At 36.1% G+C, this 27225-nt stretch overlaps 2 protein-coding genes across 2 annotated transcripts; both read left to right on the top strand.

Moving 5' to 3' along the window:
- The first annotated feature begins 4772 nt into the window (after positions 1-4772).
- Positions 4773-7355, top strand: LOC107586108 (homeobox protein Nkx-2.3-like). Its single transcript, XM_016273340.1, has 3 exons — positions 4773-4866; positions 4973-5318; positions 6350-7355. Exons 2-3 carry the CDS (start codon positions 4979-4981, stop codon positions 6973-6975), a joined length of 966 nt encoding a protein of 321 aa, XP_016128826.1. The 5' UTR covers positions 4773-4866; positions 4973-4978; the 3' UTR covers positions 6976-7355.
- Positions 7356-11569: 4214 nt separating this feature from the next.
- Positions 11570-13863, top strand: nkx3.3 (NK3 homeobox 3). Its single transcript, XM_016273327.1, has 2 exons — positions 11570-11846; positions 13409-13863. Exons 1-2 carry the CDS (start codon positions 11570-11572, stop codon positions 13861-13863), a joined length of 732 nt encoding a protein of 243 aa, XP_016128813.1.
- Positions 13864-27225: the final 13362 nt, after the last annotated feature.

Below are 27225 nucleotides of genomic sequence, written 5' to 3'. Positions count from 1 at the left end.
CACGTCACTATCCCATGAGGCCACGGTACTTTTTAACAGTCGCTAAGTAATTAGGCTACTTATTCCGAGAGAGTGTGCGATTTTGGATCTGCTAGCCACTGTAATTACGACAGTGATATTTTTACGACAGTGAATTCCACTCACTTATCTGTTAGGGGGTTCCAAAGTAGCAAAAATACACAAAACTACATACAGTTGCTTTAAAATGCTGCCGATATTCATCTAAAACATATTCTCAACTCATAAACATGAATTTGCATTCTGTTCTCACAGACTTTGGATTTGAGCCTAAACACTGGCCTGATGTTCACATTCGCTGGCTTTGAGTTTGTACAGAACGCTGTGATGTCAATGAGCAGTTGATGGTCCGAAAAGATGCAGGCCCTTGACCCACTTCTGGTACCTCTACATCTAACCTAAGTCAGTGTCCAGATGAAGATGATCTATTGGCCTCTCCCTCCCTCTACTGACCGCCTCACTGTCATGGTACTCAGGCCTGGGTTTTGTTAAGTCCAGGAAACAGGCTCTTCCTTTACATAAACATGGGCTTAACATTTTTTTTTTAGGACTGGCATCAGCACGCAATCGTTTTGGTAACTCAGTGTTTTGGGTGCTTCAAGACAGAGAGTCTTTTTAATACTGAAAATTAAACTGGATGATTATGGTTTTAAACACTAAAACGCCATGCAGTAAACATTTAGGAATATGGGAGAAATTTAAGATAAATTGCTGTACTGCAATAGCTAAAGGTAGTCCATTTGTAAAATATGGATAGGTAGCCTACTATTTGTATAAATTAAGTAAACAATTGAAAGGAAAATTATAATTAATATAAAGCTACAGGAGATGCGTGTGACATAATGAACTTATGAACAAAACTAAACGAAGAATTAGTATTTGACAGTCAACTGTCAATAACACCTTTACTACCTATATGCTAAGAAATGTGTTTCCTACAGATAATGAAATAATTCATTTAATTTACAATATCTGAACATCTTAAAATCTAAAACCATAATATATCCTGCAAACAAGTAAAGTGAACAAAACTAAACGAAGAATTAGTATTTGACAGTCAACTGTCAATAACACCTTTACTACCTATATGCTAAGAAATGTGTTTCCTACAGATAATGAAATAATTCATTTAATTTACAATATCTGTACATCTTAAAATCTAAAACCATAATATATCCTGCAAACAAGTAAATTAACAAAATTAATAGTCTCAACATTAAATAGCTATACAACTTTCCATAATATAATGAGATGCTCTAAAACAAATTCCTTACATATGCTACTAAAATAAACAAATAACGTATCATATGCATATATAATATATAAACATTCTATATTTTATAATTTAAAAAGTTTAATTATTTAGACTTTAAGCTTTTTCCCATGCGATCTGATAAAAATAGCCTTATTGTAAAGTGAAAACCTGCAGTTGTTCTGATCTGACCATTAAAATGAATTCAGTAATAATTTATATTTTTGACATTGATAAAAACATTACTTTGTTTAGGTTAGCTGTACAAAACATTTGAGCATAATTTAGATGTTAGATAAATACAACTTTTCAGAAACTCCAAATGTATACAGAAAAATCTTTCATTCGTGCGCAAAGAGGGTTTATAAAATCACTTAATGTGGTGTTTAATGTGGTCTAATTAATTTTCGACCTTATTCGGTTTTAGGCTAATGCAATATGAATGTTATTAACAGTGACTTCATCCACATAAGCAAGTCGTGCAAACCGAACGGAAGCGTTTGAATTATTGTTACATATTCTGATGTTGCTATCATCAATATGTCCATCCATCAGGACACTGGAGACTCCAGAGGAGAGTCCTGTGCAGACATGCGCTCTTCACGGTCAGCTTGGCTTCATGCTTGACTGAGACTCTCCTTGTCCTAATGGTGCTATTAACCAGACAAAACACTCACACACTTTAGTCGTGTGTGGGGCAAAGATCACTACTGATCAGATAAAACACGCGACAACGTCCGAATCCTGTGATCGGACACTCTCCAAAGCTCTGGTCATGGACCTGTAAGGATACCTGCATTGCTATTATTTGCAATCTATTTTTAATTTAATCCGCGTTTTGTCAACTAAACATGACCAAAAAGTGATATGGTGTTTGTCATCGTGTCAGCACGAAGTTATCATGAAGTTATCATCATGTGTCAGATAAGTGGTGCTGGTTTAAAAAAATATTTTTGACCTGATCTTTCTGAGGGTGCAGTATAAAGCATTTAATAAACCTGCAATAAATCAAAAACCTAAACAAAATGTTAGGCCCTCTGTCTAACACCAATATATTAACGACTGCATGTGTCCTATACGGCCAACATGCTGTTCAACAACAAAGATAACGTATCATCAGCAAATCCTTAATAAATCAAGGCAATGAGTATTGAGTGAATTACAGCAAATATCATGAAATTATCATTTTCTTTTCTTAAGAGAAAAGCTTGAAGCCCTCCGCTCCGACTTTCCTCCTGAGCCATTAGTCTTGGGACTGGAGGAGACAAAGCTGATCAAAACAAGACTGTTGATAGCTAACGGATGAGATAATCTCTTTTCTTTTCTCTTCTTCTTAGTCCCTGCCAGGCTTTTGTCTCTGGCGCCGGAGCAGGAGCTCAGAGAGACACCGATGCGCATCATTGCGCCCTCAAACAGGTTTCCTGCGCACCCTCCTCACAATAAGTGATCGATACCTGGGACTGGACACAGGATGGGAAATAAAATGCTATAAAACCCACGATTTCTGGTCCTGGTGCTATTTATTCTTCGGCGCAAATGAAGCACATTACGGGGTCTCCAAAATAGCTATGTATAAACGGCATAAATGAAGCACATCACGGGGTCTCCAAAATGGCTTTGGATAACTTAATGGAACTAACTATAATGAACTAAGATTTTGAATGAAAAGTTTTTAATCAGTCATAGCAGGCACTAAAACAGATGAAACAACATGAACAAATAAATAAATAAATAAATAAAAATAATGTTATGTGTAATATTCCTTTTAGTGAAACTGAGATAATCGATGCAACAAAGTCACTTAATTTTCCAGACAATTTGAATTATTGTTATTTCTACCCAGTTGTGCGTAAAGTGATCAAAACACAAAGATGAATATTACATTAGCAAATCATTAATTCATGTTTACATTTTTTGGAGAGGTGAAGAGAGAATATGTTCTACAAACAAAAGACGAAATTTAAACGAGAAATAATAATAATAATAATAATAATAATAAAACAAACAAATAATTAATTAAGTAATTAATTCATTAAAGTAATATGACGACAGAGAATCTGGAATCAAGATTAAACCCGAATCGACATCTTAAAACTTTTTTTCAGATAAAGCTGTTGCGCCTCCATAGAAAAGACATTACAGTAAGTCTGAACACTAAAGGAAATCTGCCCTTCTTAAAATTGTTTTTCTAGCTTAAAAAACATTTTGTAGAAAACTAGAACTACTTAAGGCCATTCTCTCTCATACAGACGCACACACACACACATGCAGACACCATTTGTCTCTCACACGCACAAACAAAGTTCTGTTTAATCCGCTTGCTGCTTCATTGTCGAAAGTCCGCAGCTGTTTTTGCTCCAGCTTGACTGTCTAATGGCACACAAGTGTGATGCAGGTCAGATCTGAATGGGATAATAGCAGCAGCAGGGTTAAGCGTCTTTTCCAGAGAAAACTCACACGCGGCTAATACAAAATATAAATTGCTCAATTATTATCAGCAACTTCATATTAAGAACGCTTTTGGGGAGTCATCATTTAAGGCATATGAAGTATATTATATAATAATAAATACATTTCTTGATGTCATATTATAGGTTCTTCAGATCGGTGTTTTTGTTTCTGGGTTCTTCCAAGAACTAAAGAATAAAAAGTTGTTTTCAGAAGTCAAAAAGATTGTCCTATGGTGCATCAAAACTCGTTTTGGTTCAGTGTATTGGAAAGGAAACATACTAAAGTCTTATCATGGTCAAAGATAGGTTTCGAAATATAATTTTAATTGTGCAGAACAGATGCATGGATTTGCATTGAGCAGATGAGCATGAATCTTTTCACATGATTTACATTTTCATAAGGACCTTGTGGGAGAATTTATTCATGGGCTATATACTCTTTACTAACTCTGTAGGAAACACACCATCTTAAAATCAAAGTGAATGATTCCGATTAAATGATTCGATAGGACGCCATAAAGTCAAATCTAAATCAATCCTGATCTGAAAAACATATAATGTGACCAAGTATGTTTAAGCTCCAAAGAATCATATTAACAGACTCAAAAATTGCATACAGTAAAACAACACACTAAAAAATGCTGGGTTGTTTCAACCCAATGTTGGGTTAAATATGGACTAACCCAACTGTTGGGTTAAATTTTGGTTACATTTTTAAATTAGCTTTTTAACCCAACAGTTGGGTTAGTCCATATTTGACCCAACATTGGGTTGAAACAACCCAGCATTTTTTAGAGTGAATGTTCTTGATGAGATTATGTTTCTCTGTTGAATTGAAGAATACTTGAAGAACTTTGATTTTTCAAGGACGCATAAATGATTATGTTGGTTTGGATATAGCTATCGAAAATGTATCGTGTGATATTAGAGGCTGTTTTTCTGCTGCTATGAAACTGTATATGCGTTTCCTCTGGATCATTACATCCCGCCCCGGTAACGTGACATCACCGCGCAGAAGAACTGCCTTGTGCTGCCGGACTCCAAGAAAAACGCACAACCGTTTAACACCGACGAGTGGCGGTCCTCACCTCTCTTCATGCAAATCAAGCAGCCATGACAAAATGGGAGATTAATCGACATATTTAGGTATGTTTACTTGAAATGGTTGGTTATCTAAACAATTGTTCAACAGGGCTTAGTGCTCGAAGCTTCCAGTTGAATCAGGAATAACATTGTAGATGTAATCCAACAGCGCCTGATGATGCTTCCGAGCCCGGTTACATCAACGCCGTTTTCTGTGAAGGATATACTGAAACTGGAGCAGCAATCTCGCTACCTTCAATCACTGCATCCCGCGCAACACCACGCACAACTTCATCCGGGACTGCAGGAGAGATTTCAGGCACCATCATCCTGTTTTCTCGGAGGTGGAGACAGCCCCGGCTTCTTAGACAACGACGAGAAGATGTCTTTTCTGAACTCTCTCTCCATGCAGGATGGTTTAGTGGAGAGCAGCCTTTCCCCTCCGATGTTCGTCCATCCGGCTCTGGGACACGTCGACACTAAACTTGAAGATGAACTTGAGGACCACGAAACGAGTGGGTGATTTGTGTTTTACAACTGACGTGAATGAATGAATCGAACTGCTCTTGTCTCTTAATAATATGAGACAGCGGCAGAAAGATTAAAAACGAGAATAATTCAAAGCGCCATTGTATTTTTGAGGAATAGTACAATTTTACAAAAGGTCAATATTGGATGAATCCCACCGCTTTATCATAAATACAAAACTATCTTCAATGAGGGCTTTTATATAGACTAGACTTGAAAACGCATAAATCAGGCCTATCAAATTCTTATTTTTTAGAAATGTGACCACTTAAACCGTAGCTTTTGAAAAGAAAAAAAAAACATTCTGTTGTGTGATTGCATAAAAGAGCAGCTTTGAAAGATCCAACGTGGTAGGCCTATTTTATGCGTCTTCAATGCTAGGTAGGCTAATACAAATAACCTCGTTAAAGAATGTAATTATGATAAAGTTGTATTATTTATATAGGCTGATGTTTAATGTCAATATTGCATGTTATGACATTTAGAATTATTGTTCTAATTCTCTCGTACTTTCTGTCGGCCTAACCCTGCAGAGACATATATAGGCTACATACATAAACTTAAATATATCTATAAAATATATATACATACTATATCAATAACATTGACTGAACACTTGTTAACTGTTTATGTATTGCACTACATAATTATATGACTCGTCTACTGACTGCTGCACAATTTGCACAAACTCGTATATGTTCTCGCGTTTATTTAAGCTCGTGTTATAAAGTTCTTACAATACTGTGCACTGTAACTCCATTTTACATATATTGCTACGATTACATTTTGTATTTTATTTTACATTATATCTGGGGGGAGGGAAAGAAACATGGGTGATTTTCTATTTGCAAGGTTGTGTAAGTGACTTAGAAACTGTGGATAAAGGCCTATATCCAGACTCACGCAAAAAATAAAAAAAATTATATTTTTTGTGATGCAAGGAAATGCTTCTGTGAAGTACGTTAAGTGACATTTAACCGAGTTAGCATTGTATATGTTGTGTCTCCTGTTTTTATAGAAAGCTGTGGTGCCATCATCAGATCCCCGGAGTGTGAGGGTGAGGCGCACTCGGACACGGAGCGAGCGCAGCGGCAGAGGACGCGTAGGAAGCCGCGGGTTCTCTTCAGCCAGGCGCAGGTCTTCGAGCTCGAGCGGCGCTTCAAACAGCAGCGCTATTTATCGGCTCCTGAGAGAGAACATTTGGCTAGTACCTTGAAACTGACATCGACGCAGGTCAAAATCTGGTTCCAGAACCGCAGATACAAATGCAAGCGACAGCGTCAAGACAAAACACTGGAAATGGCAGGACACCATCACCCGCCGCCGCCCAGGAGAGTGGCGGTGCCGGTCCTAGTCCGGGATGGCAAACCGTGTTTAACGGGATCACAGAGTTACAACGCCGCGTACGCGGTAAACCCAGGCCCGTACACATACAACGGCTATTCTTCGTACAATAACGCCGCTTACACAAACCCTTACAGCTGTACATATCCCAGCCTTCCTCCTCTCCCAGCAAACACATCCACTAATGCGCTGATGAGCATGAGTCTGAACAACCTCGGAACATATTCCCAACCTCAGACATCACAAGGGACAGCCGTGTCCGCGTGCCAAGGGACTCTGCAGGGCATTCGGGCATGGTAGTGTCATTGCAACCCAGCCGTCTGTGTATAAATGGAATCTTTACAATAGCCTATTAGCACACAGTTAGCCATGTTTTATAGGCCTAGGGTTCTGTACAGTCTACCTTTTCAGTATAAACTTGAGTTAATTTCTTCTAGCAACCCTTCCATGATGGCTGAACGTATGCACATGAATATTCCTAGCAATTTTGACCACCTATTTGGACAACATACTCCTTGAACATTTGCGGGTCTAACTTTAGACTGGCACCATGGTATCAGAGACAGCTGTTTTCTCATTCATTGCACTTATCGATGAAAAAGTTAGTGGCTGAAATGTTACGAATATCGACAATGGTGTGTTTTTTGTGCAAATTTTGTGCAAACCTACAATGTAAAAATAAAAACAGTAAACTTTATTTTTAAAAGGTGATGCTAAAATATTTACTATTTGATACACAGTTCAAGTGAAAGAAAGAGAGTAACTAATATAAATCGAAGACGCACAATTCAAGACGCAAAAAGGTTTTAATAAGAGGTGCAACATTGCAGAGAGAATAAAATCCACAATACAAGCAATAACCTATAAGCCAAAATACTCTTGCAATATTTTTTAAAACATAATTCAAAGTGTTTCGTTCAATAAACAGTTCTAAAAATAGTCTACTTGTGTTTGAAATAAATTAGCTTTATTTTACTATAGGCTACGTTTAAACATCCATAATTATTCATATTCACAAGAGTAATTCGAATTTCCCAAGTCTCCCAAGCACATCGATATTTAAATAGCACTTGAAAATGTTCGCGTATTAACGATAGATTCAGACGTCTCATAAATGAATTACGTACACACTTAAACTGATCTTTCGCTTTTGTCTCCCAAACACAAAAAGGGCACAACATAAACGACAATTGACTTTTTTGGAAAGCAAACACATACTATAGCAGAGAATGAAACGTTCTGGTAAAAACTGCTTCAAATCGATACTTTAATCCACGCAATACCCCGACTTTACATGTCAGACAAGAAGTTAAACGTTTATATAGGCCTATTTTGATAAGCATGATGAGTTGCGTTTAAAGTATGAAATATTGAATAACAACAACTTCACAAGAAACAGCTGCAATGGGTTTACATTCATAAATAAACAATGTTAGCAAGGGAGACACGAATTGATCACATTAGTTCACATTCTCATTTAATCATATTACAAGGGTTTATCTAGAGAAATTTTAATCACGTTTACCTTATATATGTATATATAAAAAAAAATGCTGGGTTGTTTCAACCCAACTTTGGGTCAAATATGGACTAAATTTTTAACTGGACGTTTATAAATTTATGAATTACATTAATTATTATTATTGTTTTTATTTTTATTTACCTAACAAAATATTTGTGCACTGCGATTTTCTTGTTGTGAAAACAAACTCCTTGGAGATTGTTGGCCTAAATTCAGCATCTTTGGATCTGACAGCTCCTATAATGACAATATAAATAATATAAAATTGTAAAAAAATATATATATATATTACAATTTAAAAAAAAAAAGAAAAGAAATGGCGTGCTCCAATGGAGTTACTGAATTTCAGTTACTGACTATAATTCATCATTTTGATTTCGTAATAACAAACACAAGGCTTTGATGGAAACAAGTGTATGTTCGACCATTACGCACGGCGTAACTCGTTTATCCTTCAGCCCATTCACGGGTTCACCAGAGATCCTACTCTAATAATGAAGATTAGAGTGAAAACCATTTACAACATTTCAGACCTCCCAATATGGTGATATGGCTTACTCAACATAAACAACAGCAGAGTAATATTTATTTGGTTGACCGTGGTGGAAGTGCAAACAAAAGAAAAGCATCCTGCTAAAAGTTGTTTTAAAAATGTTTTAAACATGAGCCACTTCACAAGATCTGGCCCAGTTTGGTTTGTGAGCACTTATATGTGAAACATTCCACCAAATATATACAAGCGCAGCAAGTTTTTGTCATATTTTTCCCTTAAAGAATGAACTTTTAACTCAGAGTATGTGCATGTATTTTATACAAAGATAATGGGATATCTTTGTTGAGCATCAGGATCTGTCATTTGGAATAGGGTGAGTGAAAAACACTCAATATACCAAATTAAAGGCATAATTAGCCCAATATGTCACTGTAGGCATAAAATACTTACAAACTTAAAAATACTGAAAATCAAGCCCATGCACTTGGCGATCTGCATTTCATTCATAACTGTATATCATAATAAAAATGCTGTCTTTATCAGACTGTATACCATGAAATGATGTTGTCACAGAATTATTTAAATAAAAAAAGTGGACTTTTTACGAAAGCTGGAAAATGCATTGCTAGTTTCCAGCGGGTTCAAGCCATTAGCTGCTCGAACACACAGACATCAGCTGGCCACATGGAGGTGCTACAATCATATTTCTTGAAAACACAAACGAAGAACAATGGCTTTGAGAATCATTAACAACAAACTGAGATTTACTTCTTAATGCCATACAGTCGAAATACTCACATTCACTGGAACTTCGCTGTAAGCAGTTAGTGTGATATTCTGAATAAATCAAAACCTGGAACCGAGAGAGATTTCACAAAACATCAGTATGAGTTATCAATATTACAGGCAGGCTGAAGAGCGTTTATGCAAAAGACATCTGAATTGAAATTAACGTTATAAGTGTTTTACAAAGCATTTACGAAAAAAATAAGCATATAAAGCAAAATTATTAAAAACGACATTCTTGCAAAAGTATGCAAAAGTAAAATCCCATTGCTAAAAAAAATCAAGCTTGCTTGTTAGCAAGCGTGTGATCAGGGTGAACAGACAATAACGTTTACATTTGACAAAAGAGCATTTCGAGGGAAAAACGTTTCAGTTCTCCAGACGAAAAAACGTCGTATTTTGTGTTTCAAAGAATGAATGCGTTTTAGAATTTAAATGATTAACAACATGCAAGTACATATCTAACACATTACATATAGTTAATATAATAACAAATAAAAAAATATACTTCGTGAAACGGTATTGCATATATATATATTTTTTTAATTTAATTAATTTTTTTAGACGCAAAAGTTTTAGTCAGCGTTACCTTTGAAATTATGACCCCACCAATGGTATTTGATATTTATATATTTATTTATTGTTTGTTTGTCCGTCCGGATATAAAGTTCAGGACACATCAAATATGCAAAAAAATACAAATAAATCATGCAACTACACTCTTAAAAATAAAGGTGCTTCACGATGCCATAGAAGAACCTTTTTGTCTAAATGGTTCCAGAAAGAACCTTTAACATCTGAAACCTTTCTGTTTCACAAAAGGTTCTTTGTGGCGAAAAAGGGTTCTTCAGATTATAAAAAGGTAAGAAAGAGATGGTTCTTTAAAGAACCTTTGACTGAATGGTTCTTTGTGGAACCAAAAATGGTTCTTCTATGGCATCGCTTGAAGAACCTTTTGAAGCACCTTTATTTTTAAGAGTGTATGCAACTCTTCTAATAGCAATGCATCGTGATTTTCCCTCTTGAATTCAATGTCTACATGAACAGTCCACACACAGAAAGAGAATTTCATCTCTTCCGTGAATAAAAGAGAAAAGAAATGGTGGCGTAAATTGTTTGACATAATTTGTCAAAATGTTGTCAGCCGAATCAAAGTCAGTGTGGCGTAACCAACATTTGACAAAATAATCATAATATAGAGAGGGTTTCGACCTTTATTTAGACCTTCATGACTCTGTATCAACCCTTACGAAAATGAACCATGGTTTTACTACAAATAAAACATGGCTAGTTACCATGGTTTTGCTACACTAACCTGGTATTTGTATAGTAAAACTATGGTTATACAAATGGTAATCAATACGCCATGGTTACTACATGGTTCATTTTCGTAAGGGAAGGTCATTAGGTTTTTCTTAGAATTGTCAGATATGTTGACCATATCTTTTCATATTTCGTGACGACTGGAGTAGGCTAATCTAAAGATTTTTCCATATTAAAGAGAATGTTTAAAAAAAAATGATTAGGTGTATGAAAGGAGCTAATGTTTTAGTATTATTAACCACTTTACATGTTTGTGTGGTTTTAGAAAATGCTATAAGCGTTTTTCAAAAAACGTATGAAAAAAACAAACAAATACAAAGAACACAAATACAGCAATGTTTAAAACGAAATCTATATAAAACAAAAAATGTTCCCCCTTTTTATCGTCTCGGACATCCTTGCTTGTCATCGAAAAATGTCTTCAAACCCAACCCAACAAAGCCAGAACGAGCATGTGGTAGTAAACAAGCAAACAGATTTCGATGGGTGTTCAATTCTACACGTCTACTTTAGAGGGAGGAGCGAAATGCTCCAGAAAGCCCATTGGCACCGTGTCTGGAAAGGGAAGAGAGGAAACTGATGCACACATGGCATTTTCTGACACTTTGCTCGTTGATTGGGTCAGAAGACGTTTAGCCGCAATTAAATGACACGCAAAGAGGAAAGCAATTATACTGTGAACTAATTCACCGCCATGAAAGCGCAGGAGCTTCCCAGATAAAAGCGCAAAACTACAGGCCATCCAGCAGGTTACGTAGGTTATGTTTTAAATGGCGAATAACCGCACCTCCTTTTCCATTCACAACATATTAAACCGAGGACCTGCTTGCGAGAAAAATAGCGGTCTTGATGAGGAATACGCAGACGAGCAGGTTCACGGAGAGAGAGAGGCGCGGGATCGTTCAAGCTCATCTCTGCCGGTGGGGACCGCTGGAGCTGAGCGCATCTCTTCCTGTGAGCTCGGGCTGGACTCCTCATCCTCTGACCAGCATTCATGTGAGGAAGAATCAACAGGAGGAGAAGACAATTCACTCGAAAGACGACACGGTGAGACATTAAGACCACTTCACGTATATATAGCCGAGATGGGAGATTGGGTAGTGTTGTAAAACATTTAGTTATTACCATGTTTTTTGCACTGTGCGTGTGGCAAACTTTGATATTCCCATATTTGTCTGCTACTACACATGAATACACTGTGTAAATTAACGTCAAAAATAGTGCTGTTATCAGTAGCTGACATTTTTAGACATTGTGCATTAATTTATTGTGGTAATCCATGTTTTCCCTCCCAAAAATAATACATTTGCATCACTCAATTTCAGCTTAAAACATTTTTTATTAAAAACGGCACACGTATATGAAGCATTTTAAATGCAACTGAAAACAATTATATAAGTAAAACAGAGACTGGTCTTTAACATAACAAATGCGTGTAGTAGCAATTGTGACAAATATATATATGAGCTAATAAACTTTTTTTTTTTTTTTTTTTTTTTTGTGGGTCCAATATAACAAAATGAAACATCATATCATTACACACATGATCCAAATCTAAGACATAAATGAAATGATAATTTCTTACCCAAAAAACAGTTTTTGTCTTGTAAATACTTTTACACAGAGAAACATTAGATTTATAGATTTATATGGAAATTAGAGTTATAATCATGTTAGTGAAAATTAAATGACAGAGCTGGTATCTTCATCTTTTTTAATAATCGTTTTTAATAATATTTGATCAAATAACATTCACTCAAGCTTTTAATATATGTTAACACCTTTTTATGCCTTTTAATTGTTAGTCCATATGATTTATGTATTTCTATATTTGTTTCCAATTTTATTTTCTGTTTAAAGTAAGAAGAAAATGAATTAAAGTATTTAAAATGACAAAGGACTGGCATAATTATTGTGAAGAAGTATTTGATTACAACAATAAATTCATTTACAACATTTAAAATATTCATGTTTTAAATTATAGCTCTGCACTTGACACTAATTTACACAGTTTATATATCAAAGTAATATGTGAACCTGGACCACAAAACCAGTCATAAGGGTCAATTTTTCTGAATAAATAAGCTTTCCATTGATGTATGGTTTGTTAGGATAGGACAATATTTGGCCGAGATACAACTATTTGAAAATCTGGAATCTGAGGGTGCAAAAAAATCTAAATACTTCGAAAACCACCTTTAAAATTGTCCAAATGAAGTTCTTAGCAATGCATATTACTAATCAAAAATGAAGTTTTGATATATTTACAGTAGGAAATTTACAAAACATCTTCATGGAACATGACCTTTACTTAATATCCTAATGATTTTTTTTATAATTTTTTTTTTATAATTTTGACTAATGCAATGTTTTTTTTGGCTATTGCTACAAATATACCCAAGCGACTTAAGACTGCTTTTGTGGTCCAAGGTCACATATATCAAAATTTAAGACAGAGTACAAAACACCCGAGGTAAAGAAGCTGAAGTCACTCCTCAATATTGTACGACTATTTTAAGATTTTAATTTTCATATGGACTACTGTATGTAACACAAAGGCCTGTGATTTTCCAAACAAAGCCTAAACCTCTTTTTATCCATCTATACAGACATGGACCAACAGAAATCACAGAGCTGCAACTTTGAAGATAACAACCCCAAATCGAGCAAAAAAAGGTCACGGGCAGCGTTTTCTCACGCACAAGTATACGGGCTGGAGCGGCGCTTTAACCTGCAGCGGTACCTGTCCGGCCCAGAGCGGGCCGACCTGGCAGGAGCGCTCAAACTGACCGAGACACAGGTGAAGATCTGGTTCCAGAACAGGAGATACAAAACTAAGCGCCGACAAATGGCAGCCGAGTTCGCATTAACTCCTACGACAACACTGGCAAAGAGAGTGGCAGTGAAAGTACTGGTGAGAAACGACCAGAGGCAATACAACGCCGAGGAGCTGCCCAGTCCGTCTGTTCCTCCATTATACCAGTCATTCCCTTACTATCCTTACATGTTCTGCTTCCAGCCGTGGGTCTCAGGAAACACTTTAAGTGGTGGTTTAATGCACTGATTTACTGGAGTTATAGCATCATGTGGAAAGTGATTGTGGGGACACAAACACACAGCCAAAGTTCATGTATGCAGAAGAGAACAGAGTAAACAAAACTGTTATTCCTCCATGGATTAAAAATGCTGAATGTATAAAAAAAAAACTATAGAATGACCATGAAGCCAAAAAAGGATGTTCACTATCTATCATTTCAATAACGATCATTAAGCCAAAGCATAGACTGTTCACTCAAAAGACATTCTCTCATTTGTAGTCATATCTGTCCTTTTTTAATGTTGTACAGTAATGTATTTGGACAAGTAATGCACACTTAAAATCTATGAATTTTATTGCTTTAGATAATAAAAAATATTAAACCAAAAAGTGGTATTTGGAGGTTAAAGTTATTTTTTAGTAGCTGTAGATGTTTCACTAACATTTGAAAAAGTCAGAAAGTGTCTAAATGGTTTTTATTGTATAATTTAAAACCGAACAATCTTCCGTTTGTAAAATGTTTTGCATGACAGTGCTATTAAACCATTCAGTTTAATATTTGTTATCTAATGCAAAGGCATCCATGCATTCTTAAGTGTTCAAATACATTTTAGGTCCACTGTAAATGCTTTGATATGGAGTGTGTTTAGCTAGTTTGAGGAGTTTTTCTGTTAGCATTTGTCACTGATTAAAGTTCTTGTTTATTTCCATCACCATGGAAAATACACTCTATAGTGCATTATATCATAAAATGTGTCAACTGCTTTAATTCAATGCCTAAATCCAGCCTCAAAGTCACTGCCTTGAACAGAAAATACAGGTTTAATAAAGGTAAAGCAGGTTTGAGAAAAAAAGGAAACTAACTATCATGTGTCTCGAGACAAACCGCAGAAGCATAAAGCGGTTTTATCAACACAATGTACAAAGATTAATGCCTTAAAGGCAATAATTTAAGAGGAAGAACTGATCAAAAGATTCTTTGTAAATAATGGCTTGACAAGTGACAGTCTAACAGTCTAACATACATTTAAAAGCCAATGAAAACACCATCGGTATAACATTAAAGTAATAAATTCAATATCATTTTAGATCAACCAACACCAAAATCTCTTACTGAAACCATAATGAATGCACTGATATATTTAAGATAAATTAAGTATACTCAAAGTGAGCCAATCTGGGATTAGAAATACCACATTATCTTTAATCTGCCCTGTCTCTGACCTCGCATGCAAGACTGTGCCGTACATTTTCATAAAGAACAACAGAGATGGACAGACTGTTTTGAAAAGTCTGCAGACCTGTGTTTGAGAAGGACAGTATCACTCTGAGGTCAAACACGTTTACAAATGAAGTGCTGTTTACGTGCCAAAAAGCATGGTTTTTAAAAGGGTATGAGATTATTCGACGACAAGCGATACAGATATGGACATCTACGTGTCTTTTCTTTCTTTCTCCAGTATCAATCGCTTATATATTGCATTTCTAAAATACTGAAATAAACAGGAAAGCAAAGCTGAATTAAGGGTACATTACAATGCATGATTTAAATAAAAAAACACTCAAACTTAAAGTAAATCATCTGCTGATCAATTACTTTTAATTGACTATTACTGTAAAAATATATATTTTTTTTTTAGTTTGAAAAAAAATCATGTTTAATTCAACATGTTACCAATTCTTTGTGATTCATTTTGTAATCTACTAGCAATTTGAATGAAAATTGTTTCTACACCAAGTTTTTCATTCAGATCATGTCGCGATAAATCACAAATTCCCAATAAATTATTAAATGAATTAAACTTTAGCTAGTTAATTTAGCCTGTTTATTAACTGTAATAAATATCTGAGGTGTTTCAGGTAAGGATGTTGAAATGTGTGTTATTCCACGTGACTGAGACTGTGCTGTCTTTCACACACATTCAAGGATTAGTCAGCTATTTATTGCATTAAAAAAAAATGATGGGGGCGAGAAATATAATTCTATTTCAACCATCACAATATAAAGCAGTTCACATGAGTTTAAGCAGCCCTTTCGTGATATCTGCATGATTCAGATACTGTCAATAGACCATGTCTATGTTGCACAACAGAGTCTGGCTAAAGCCCAGAGCACATTAATCAAGTGCGCTTGAGGAGACAACACCCTCATAAAGGCAAGAGAAAGGTGGTTCAGTATCACCAAAAATACAGCATCTATCTGCAGTCACACCCTCTGAGACCTGCATCCACTACAGCAATGTTTTACACATAGTCAATCCAGATTCATGGATGAAATCATAGTAACATACCATGCATTATTCATTTTGTGAGAGCCATTTGAGGGCAAAACACGGATTTCCGTTTACAATTCACCAACAAAGTGAGGAAAGAAAATTTGTACTCAATTATATTTGTATGCCACCTGTGAACCATCAGTGCAGTCAATCACCTGTGCTTGAATTAAAACATTGACTATAATGAAATGCAAAAATGCTAGTAAATATAATGCTTTAACAAAACTTGCAAAAATATAAGCCTATTGAAAAAAAAGTAGAATCTATATTAACTGGTTTATTTAGCATCACTGAATCAACCTAAATGCATTCATTTATTCCAACAAAACTAATTTTAATGAATTAAATCATGTAAAAAAAAAGCTCTTCAAGGTAACAATTTTACCATATTTTACAGTGTATGAATATTAGGAAGAATAAATGAACCATGGTGTTTTTTCTAACCCAATTAATGTCTACAATATCGGTTTCTTTTCTAGTAGCTGATTTTGCAAAGATGTTGTTTTGGTGTATTGAATGATTAAATGCCTCTCAAGTTTCTGTATGTTCTTCATTGCTTTCAGTTATAATCTTTTTTTATGATTAAAATAGTTTAATGATGGAATTTATAAGGCCTAAAGTACTCTAGACCTCTCCACAAACACGTGAATAGATCAGCTTCTGAAGAGGAATTAGGGCGCAGTTGAGAGCCATATGGATGTCTGTGTTTATACAAAAAAAATGTATCGTGAAAAAGTATGTAAACACAGTTTTTGAGTAGAGCAGACGATTTGTGCAGACTAGAGTGAGCAGGCTTCACAAAGACAACAAAAGCAGTTGGGAGAGTTCGCCCACTGCATACACATTATTACCTGCTACAACAAACTCCCTCAGCAATTAAGCCTCACAATGACAGGGAAAAAAACTCAAATTGTTAAAAACTCAACATTCACTCCGACATTCATCAGTGAGGAAATGAAAATCGGTGAGACAAAGAATTGATTCAAAACACATCAACCATGAGTCGGACCCTCCCAGATCAACTACTTATGAACAAAGTGTCTGTCTTCAGCCAGGACACTGATTGAGGGATTTCGCACAAAGAACTGTAAGTACTTCCAGAATGTCACACAATTTCCTTGATGAGCAATAAAAAAGGATCAGAGATTCATTATTTCTGGGATGTCTTTTTTTTTCTTCTTTCTGGAACGGGATAAAAAAAAAAGAAAATTACAATGTTTTATCTCACAATTCTGAGAATAAAAATAGAATTAGAATTGTGAATTGCAAAATATAAACTTGAAATTCTGAGAAGAAAAGTTGGAATTGTAAGATAAAAAGTCATAATAACCTTTTTTATTTTTATCCCATTATGGGGAAAAAAACAGAATTGTGAGATGTAAAGTCAGAATTCTGAGAAAACAGTCAGAATTGTAAAATATAAACTCAGAATTGTGAGATGTATACTCAGAATTGTGAGAAAAAAAGTTAGAATTCTCTCTCGTAATATTAATTTTTTTTTGCTCTCAAAATTGTGAGTTTATGTCTTGCAATTCTGACTTTTCTCATAATTGTGAAAGAATTGCAAAATTATGAGATATAAACTGTGAGAAAAATAATTGCAATTGCTTTTTTTTATTCCATGGCAGAAATGGGCTTCTATACAAAGCATCTTATTTATTTCAACATTTTATCAGAGAAAAGATAAAAAGCAGGTTCAATTCACATCTTAACAGGCATCATTTAATTTTTAGTGTCAAAATAGTGTCACCGAAAAGAACTGCAAAACTGTTTTCAAACAGGTTTTTCCAACACTCCCCTATATCGGCAGTTTAAGATTTAACACATTGGTTGAGTCAATTTTGCAACAGATTAACAATGTTAAAACTTTTTAGGGAAACAACCTACCTAAAGTTGTCTCTGTATAAGCTGAGACATAAGAAAGACACATATCACCTTCAAAATAAAAGTCATTAAGTCCATGACATGCATTATATGATCAAGCTTCAAGGTGGGAGAAAGTAACATGAAGCTAAATTTTCACATGTGTGCAGTGGAAAGAGATGTTAATGCATTCATCCTGGCTATAGAAAGGGCACGAAAGAGGAAAGAAATGGCCCAAATTGAATACCTTTGTTTGGAGAGAGCACAGCTTCACGTTGGCCTTGTCTCCTCAGGCGAATCACCCCCCAACACCACCACCAATAATCCAACCCACAGGACTCCACAGTCTGTTCCAAAAACGATTAGCTGATAACATCACGGCATGCTGGAATGTAAACATTTACAGTAAAACCATAAGAGAAGAACTCTCATCCAGTGTGATGCATTTGTCAGCCATCATCTCTGCTTCTCTTCTGTGAAAACACACACTTTCTAACCACAAGAACGGCTTTGTAATTCCACAGATTTAAATGTATAGGGTTTTATGAGTGTGTGCTTAAGAAAATTAATGCAAAAAATACTCAGTGCATAAATGTTTTTCTTTTCGGGATGAGATTGTTTTAGATGTAGTGATGTAGCGATTGCAGCTTTTCTGACAGCTGGTGAATTAAACACATTTCACTTTTTGATAGTCTAGACTCTAGATATTATAAGAGAAATGGTGTAAAACAGGAATTTATTTGTTATCAAGAGTGGTTACCTACATACCAGAATTGTGCCAGGGCAGGTGGCCGGAAGGGAAGGATTTCGTGACGTCAGCTGCAAAGGAAAGTTGTTTCGGCTCACGTTACATTTACCTTTTAAATAAGGTAAAAAAAAAAAAAAGAATGACAATAGGATATAGTTGGTTTTAAGCTAACTTTAAATTTGGATTCGCTAAATTAAGTTTGAGATTATCCACTTTACATGCCCAATGGATAGCTACGGGTCCACAAAGTTACATTTACAAAAAAAAATAAAAAAAAATTAATAAAAATGGAGATATTCGCATGCGCAAGAAATTTTTTTTCTGCATAACGATACACTTTTCGCGTCCAAACTGGAAAAATAGATACACAAACCAGATGAAACGAGACGCGGTGAACGCGAAGATGTGAAAGTTTTTCTCATGGTTTCTCAATAGCGAACGAAACTGCAAAATAACAGATTTTGCACATTTTAAATAAACATTAAAAACTAAGATCAAATTTTCTTTTGCTATGGTTAATGTTCTGTGATATCTTTCAAAGATTTTTGAATTTTGTCGCAGTTTTTCTCTATATAATGTTAATATGGCAACTACATAGGTTTCGTCATGCTAGCATGTGGAAACGTTAAACCATGTGTTTTATTACAACTAGCCCTGCTCTCCTCTACATATCATTTTGCAGTAGCTTACAAACTCTAAACTCAAAGCAAACGAACGATATTACATGCCAAATTCAAAATATGCACATGAAGTTGTTGTTTACCATAAAAATATGGATAAAAGTGGTTTTCCTTTTTGGGCTGAAAGATGGGTTTGTGAGTGAGTGTGGGAACGTGGTGTTTTCTGGCACCAGTGTGTGAATATTTTTACACTCCTCTGGCCATAGATGGCTTGCTAAGGATCTGATATGCTCCAACCTGTTACATTTCCACAAGATGCTTCCCAACAGGTCTGACTCTCACTCCCTGGGCTCTGTGAAAGGAATTTCAATGTTTTAATTATCGCAGATAAGGAAAAAAACAAGGAGTGCATTGAAAAACACTGACACAAGGCAACTTCACTTATCAGAGCAGAGATAGGACCTCCACTTAGAACCTCTTAGGCTGCTCACCAACTCTGATTTGGCACACATCCGCTCCTCCACTGTCTGGAATGGGGTCCTGTTGTTCTTGCTTTACCCGAATCATGTGTTTAATCGTCAGGCAGGTAAAGTGCAAACATTCAAGGCCTTCATGACTGCTAGCTTAGAACGAAGACTACCTGACCTTGAACTGATACTACCACGATCAAGTATTCCTGAGAAAGGGCTTGACTTTTTGTTTTAAAATTTTTTGTATTTTTAAATGATCTGTTTTATGACTAAGAGGATACATAGACAGTATTACTGTTTTACTGTGAACTAAAGCAAGGCTGTATGCACTATATCAAGTGGCTTTTATTGTGACAACAGTAATATGATAAATGAAACAATTAAACATATTAATAGCAATGATTACAATAAAGAAAATTACTCAGGCAAATATCAAAGTAACAAGTAACAAAGCAACTTCATTCAGGCTTTACTGGTCCATATGATCTTTACAGTGACAACATGAGGAAACTCTAAACAGATTTGAGAAAACTATTTGTTTTACCAAAAAACACTCAAATAAATTGTCAGAGAAAAATGTATGCAATGATTAGAAAATGAAATATACGCTTTAAATTTGCTTTCACTATATGCTTTGAGTCAGTGTTTCCCAAGCATTTTCCACACCACTGTATTTTGGATGTTTCCCTTATCTTACACACCCAGTTTCAGTCATGGAGACTCTGCTAATGAGTTGAATCAGGTGTTAAATAAAGGAGACATCCAAAATGTGCAGTCTAGAATGCTTCGGGAACAAGGTTGGCAATCACTCCTTTGAGCTATCTCAACAAATTGGACCATGACTAGCCATGAAATTTACAGCATCTCACTAAACAGGTCATGGAATGACCAGTCGAGGCAAGCAAAAAAATGTCTCAATGACAGACAGCTTTTTGTTTGTTGCTCAAGGTCAACATAGAGCAGACAGCTCTGTCCGGTGCGCTTTTGTTCTGTTCAACCAGCTGAGATCCCTCCTCTCCGCTCAGCCCTGTCCACACCTGTGGAAGAGAAGTCACCTGATGACTGTCTGGCTATGTAGTGAGAGCAGACACACTTCCCTTTGAGGGTCTTGTCAGGATATTTTATGTCCTTGTTTACTTTCTGAGAGGCATTTGTCAAGAAGGCAGAAAAAAGTTGTGCTGGAGGGGTGTCAGGCTAAAGAGAGAAAGTTTTGGACACCTGTGCACAAAATCAGCTTACTATCAGACCCTGTGTGGCCTTAAAGGGGTCATATGATGCAATTTCAAGTTTTCCTTTCTCTTTGGAGTGTTACAAGCTGTTTGTGCATAGATAAGTTCCCTAAAGTTGCAAACCCAAAGAGATATTCTTTATAAAAGTTAAGACTCGTCCACGCCCTCCTAAAATGCCTTGTTTAAACACACCCCCACATGTCTACGTCACTGTGTGGGAAGATTTGCATAACACCGCCCAAGTGTTCACGCAAAGAAAGAAGGCATAACTTTGATTCTCGCTGTAGTATTGTTGCTGCCATGACGTGGAGATGCTGTTTCGTTGTGAAAGCTAAACTACTTTGTTTGGCCTTCCAAAAGAGGACACAACTAGAAATCAGTGGTTAAGTTGTATTTACAACATTGTTCCGGAACAGTTCAACCCAAATATTCAGATGTGTGCAGTGCATTTTTCGGAGGACTGTTTCCTGATCCTGGTAGAGTAGCCTACAATGCCGTCTGTGCACAAAGGCTGTTTCTATAAAGTGGGGCAATTCCAACTTTGCAAGCACAGTCTGGCGCTTCTGCCTCACAGCCTGTAAGTACTTTTTCATATTTAAATAATTTGCCACTGACGATTCAAACGTGAGTTTTGAGCAGTGTAGAGTAGCGCTTGTTGTTTGTCGTTTCTCCGATCACAAATGCAGACATGGTTTTATGTTTTCACTGCGCGATATGCAACACAACGCATAAAAAGACAGTATAAATCATTATAATCCGTAATTATGTCCCCACTGGATGCAACAAATGCCTCGTTTGTAATGGGTTTTATTGGTTTTGTCTCGTCGCGCCGGAACACGGCATCACAGTATGGTAAGGGGAGTAATATTTCCGTCAAACGCTTGAGGTATTCGGCCAATCACAATGCACTGGATGGCTGGCCAATCAGCATACACCTCGCTTTTCAGAAGATGAGCTTTGTAAAAATCGACACGCTTCAGAAAGGCTGGTCATAGAGGAGCAACAATAATGTACAGTATGTGGAAAATAATGTGTTTTTTTTTACCTTAAACCGCATAAACACATTGCATTATACCAAATACACAAAATAAAGTTCTTTTTAGCAACGTCATATGACCAAAGGGGTATAGTGAAAGGTATAGTGAAAAATTAACATCCTGTCATCATTTCCAAACCCGAAAGAAACACAAAAAGAGACATTTTGCAGAATGTTCAAGCTGCTCTCTTCATATATTTAAAGTGAATGAGTACTTGCTTTAAAAAGCAGTAAGAATGAATTCCATACAATTCGTGCACTATATTTCAAGACTTATGAATACCATTTGCATGGAAGATTAAATTTAAAGCTACACTAAGTAACCTCTGGCCCTCTAGTGAATGAAACATAAAACGGCAAGTTACTTGCGGAGGACATGTTTTGGTAATTACGTGAATCTAATGGCTTGACATTGTTTTTGGTAATTATAGAGTCTGAATTACGTGACTGATGGCTTGAGGTGCACCATTGTATCAATGTGAATATCAGTAACGAAAGAGTAACGGACATCCAAAATAGGCCTTATGGGCAGGTGGCTTAAATGCCACTTTAAATGCATTGTTACAAAAGTTTAGCAGTGTTGATATTAGACATAACGATTGCTATTCATATCAGATAAGGTAATTTGGTGGTAACTATTAACTTGCCTATAGGCTATTTATAGGCAAATAGACCAAAGCAGTGGATTAGAGATTGGCATTGAAACCAACAAAAACATTGTTTTGTGAAAACCTAGTCAGTGCACAGCTCATTTGATGCTATGCAAACTATGTTGATTCGTGTTTTATTACGGGAACTGTCGTTTTTGTTTTTTGTGCTTGCTAACGCTTTTCGGTTTGAGGCTCATTTGTTTTGGCTTTAGGCTACTTAAACTGCTTACAGCCTAGTAGTAGTCTGTCCTTTTCTTTATTAACCCTTTACACCCTGAAGGCATTTTTAATGATTTAATGCCTATACTTAAAAGTAAGGGCTTGTAACTTTACATAACTTTAAAAAAAAAATCAACAAGACGGTAGCATCAAGTTTATGGTCTCATTTGATAGATCACATCTTAAAATTTGATGAAAATATATTTTGATCATCATGTTTGGAGACAAGATTTCACGACACTGCTGAGAAAACCTAAGAAAGAGTAATGCAATTCGTTTATTTATTTATTTTGTAATTGTTCATGCTTGACATAGAAAGCATACGTGACTGGTCATAAAATAAATTTTGCACTGGTTCACAATCATGTCAACTGCACCTGCGCCTAATTTTGTGTCGATATCTGAAAGCAATGAAAAGTTAAGGCATTTTGAACCAAGGTAGCCTTTTTATCAAAAGTCCAAAAACCTCTCCAAATCTGAGCGTTTTACTGAACATAAGTACTACTTACATGTGTAAACGCCACAATAAAACCTAAAAATACTTAAAGGATTGGTTCACTTTCAAATTAAAATGTCCTGATAATTTACTCACCCCCATATCATCCAAGATGTTTACGTCTTTCTTTCTTCAGTCGAAAAGAAATTAAGGTTTTTGATGAAAACATTCCAGGACTATTCTCCTTATAGTGGACTTCAACAGCTACCAAATGGTTGAAGGTCAAAATTACAGTTTCAGTGCAGCTTCAAAGGGCTTTGCACGATACCAGACAAGTAATAAGGGTCTTTTCTAGCGAAACGAGCGGTCATTTTCTTAAAAAAAAAAAAGGTATATGCTTTATAAACAAAAATGCGCGCCTTGCACTGCTCTGCAATGCGCGTCCATGACTTCACATAATACGTAATTAGGTTGAAAAGGTCACGCTTGACGTAGGCAGAAGTTAGGTTTCAAAAGATTTAAACATCCAGGATACACACACGAAGTGACCGTTTTAAACAATAAACTGACACAAAGACATTTGAATACGTGTCACTGAACATACAACAACTTTTGAAAGGTCCTCCTTCTCAACGTTTGTAAACACTGACTGAGTCTGTACTTCCGCCTACGTCAAGCGTGACCTTTTCAACGTAATTACGTATTGCGTGAAGTCATGGATGCGCATCGCAAAGCAGTGCAAGACACACATTTTTGTTTATAAAGCATATACCTTTTTTAGTTTTTTTTAGAAAATGACCGATAGTTTCATTAGGTAAGACTCTTATTACTCGCCTGGTATCGTGCAGAGCCCTTTGAACCTGCACTGAAACTGTAATTTTGACCTTCAACCGTTTGGTAGCCATTGAAGTCCACTATAAGTACAATAATTCTGGAATGTTTTCATCAAAAACTTTAATTTATTTTTGACTGAAGAAAGAAAGATGTAAACATCTTGGATGACATGGGGGTGAGTAAATTATCAGGAAATTTTTATTTGAAAGTGAACTAAACCTTTAACTAATAAGATCCTGATGATCTTCCAGTGTGCTCTCAGTAAGCACTCCTATTCTATGGCGCATGGTAAAGTAAGAGCAGTCAATCGGAGCGATCAGCCCAATCCAAGCGCACTCCCGCTGTAAAAGAGTGACCGATTGTTCTCTACACACCATACCCAATCACCATACCCGAGACTGAGATTATGATGTTGAAGAACACTCAGATTCAGGAAGTCCAATAGCTTTAGCCAAACAACATATAATGTCATTCCGTGGGGATTTTCTCATGATTTAGGTATTGTGTTATTGCGTGTGGGCTCATTTGAGTCAAGACCACCTGCTCTAAATAAAGATATGCAATCTACTGTAGTTTACTAAGTTATGAGCCAAAGCGCGGTGCAAAACTCAAAAGTGTGTATACTGTTTACACGTGCGTCGGCGTGATTTTACCTACAAAACTTTGATCTCTAGTTGCAATAGATATGCTTTTTGTATTCTTGTAGTTAAGACCTTTTCGACGATATATGACACAAGACTATCTGTTATGTATGATGCTTTTACAGACCACATTTTCAAGTAGAGTCATTTTTCCTTTATGCTATGAAAATGGAGCACCTCTAAAATTTCAGCAATTTAAAAAATTACTTGTTAAGAGTTGGTCATATTCCTTATCTTCACTGTAAAACCAATCATCTAAGGTTTAAAATGACACCTATTTTGTGCTGGTCAAGCAAGTGGTTTAGAAGTAATATGACGATAACTTTGCAGCGCCTCCTGTCGGCTCAGTACCAGGCGGCTTCAGGTTAAAGGGTTTAAACATAAATACACATAGAAGATTGATATAAGTATGCTGTTTGCCGCGAAATCCGTCCAGTCAGCTCTAAAATATAATGTTATAGTCTTACCATTGTGATTTAGGGTAAGGCAGAAACTGGTGTAGTGTCTCGACCAATCTGACACACTAATTTTTATTTGATTTAACAAATCAATTATTCATTAGATTAACAAATCGTCACAGTCCCCTCACTCTGGGTTTGGAAGATGGTTGTATGATGTACTCGCTCATTATTTCAATTTCGAACAAAATGTAGTTACATGACGTAGCACTAATTTGAAATTTATTGGAAATCTTGCCTGACAGATTTGGTCTCTATTTACTTTCACTACATAGGAAAGAGCAATTGACTTTCAGCCATAAATAACACCTTTAGCCTTCCACTCAAGCAAAAAGTCATGCAGGTTTCGAAAGATGTGAGGGTGAGCAAATGATAACAAGATTTCAGAGTGAACTATTCTGTGAACTCCATTCTTTATTTCTCAATTTATTTGACATTTCAAATTAATTTGAAGTTAAAAATCACCATGCAAGCAGCATATTTACATTAAAATCATAACGTCAAACATGTCGTGCCGTTTTCTTCTGTTGGATTAAGTGTATGTGTTCTCGAATAAATAAGACCAGCCCATCCTCTCCAATCCCTTCTTTCATTTTCACAAATGTCTTCATGCGTCAATGCCAACACTCTGTGTGGTATTAATATATCACTTTTGTGAGTGAAAGACGGTGCACTGTGCTCTCAAGACTAGAGCCCATTAAGAGTGTCTCAGAACTATAAACAGCTGGATTTATTAGGGAAAGCTTTCTGTTCACAGCAAGCCTTGCATGAGATTCTTTTATTTCATGGAAGGTGCGAAATATCCTGTTTCACAAGCCTAAACTAGTGACGCAAATCAACACAGGCCTTCATAGGCCTTCACACACTTTACACGAAAAAACTAAATCCAAACACACGTTGGGTGTATATTTAGGCACACAGTGGAGAGAAATACCATGAGCCCCATATCATTCAGGATTTACTGATGCGTGTGATCTTTACAGTGATGACATGAGAATGATTTCTAATTCCTTCAGACTAAAAAAAGTTACAGTGGCCCCAACAATTATTTAAACACTTCAAACTGAAGAGAAACCAGAGACAGACAGACAGATAGCAGCTTTCAGTACAGGCAGAGGGAAGGATGGGGGAAAGTCAGGGCAGGTGTGTTTTCAAACAGCTTTTAGGGTGTCTGCCTGACTCACAGAGCCACAAAGCTTCAGGTAATCTGTCAGAATGAAGACTTGTCATGTGCTCATCTCACCTGGTAAGTATCATGCGAGTGTTACAGTGCGACTTATAAAAACATTTGTCAAGTTTAAACTTAATATTCACCAAAATGATTCACGTTCTCCTGATTGTCAACAGTATAATGGAAAAGGTGTTTGACTACTGGTGTGAACTACTACAGAACTGCAGTTTGGATAAAGTCTCATGCCTACAGGCCAATAGACATGAGACCAGACAAGCTGTCTGTCAACAGAGATTCTATAAAGCAAGGCAACAGTATCAGTAGAGGATTCTAGGATATTGCTGCTTTCTCTTTTTTGGGTGTGGAGCATGTTGCAACTCAAGGGGTTTTACTCTACCTGGGCTGTTCCACAGGTGCACACGCTGAGGGGCTTTGACCTATAGATTATGTTTCCAAAACATCAGCTTAGGCAGACAACAGAAGGGAGAGAGATTGAGAGTGTGTGTGTGCTTGTGTGCATGTGTGGCTTGTATAATGTAACAGACTTACTGCTAAATGCTTGCTTGGTAATTGAGCAAGTAGAATGGCCCAAAAAGTATTTGAACAATTAAGCCACACTTAAGAAAATTCATTGAATTAGATGACAAAATATCAGGTGCCTGCAAACAAATAATTCTAGATTTGACAATAAAAAAGTCTCAGAATCACTTTGTCTTCATTCTTCATTTTGAATATAGC

Source organism: Sinocyclocheilus grahami, unplaced genomic scaffold (genome assembly GCF_001515645.1).
Source record: "Sinocyclocheilus grahami isolate Dianchi unplaced genomic scaffold, SAMN03320097.WGS_v1.1 scaffold77.1, whole genome shotgun sequence".
Lineage (NCBI taxonomy): Eukaryota > Metazoa > Chordata > Actinopteri > Cypriniformes > Cyprinidae > Sinocyclocheilus > Sinocyclocheilus grahami.
The sequence above is the reverse complement of the archived record's forward strand: the minus strand, read 5'-3'. Positions and strand labels throughout refer to the sequence as shown.

Bases quoted from the DNA above. Each gene is read 5' to 3' on its own strand.
- nkx3.3 (XM_016273327.1), top strand. From the start codon at position 11,570: ATGGCGAATAACCGCACCTCCTTTTCCATTCACAACATATTAAACCGA. The intron at 11,847-13,408 runs GTGAGACATTAA...CCATCTATACAG, and splicing joins TTCACTCGAAAGACGACACG to ACATGGACCAACAGAAATCA.
- LOC107586108 (XM_016273340.1), top strand. From the start codon at position 4,979: ATGATGCTTCCGAGCCCGGTTACATCAACGCCGTTTTCTGTGAAGGAT. The intron at 5,319-6,349 runs GTGGGTGATTTG...CTGTTTTTATAG, and splicing joins ACTTGAGGACCACGAAACGA to AAAGCTGTGGTGCCATCATC.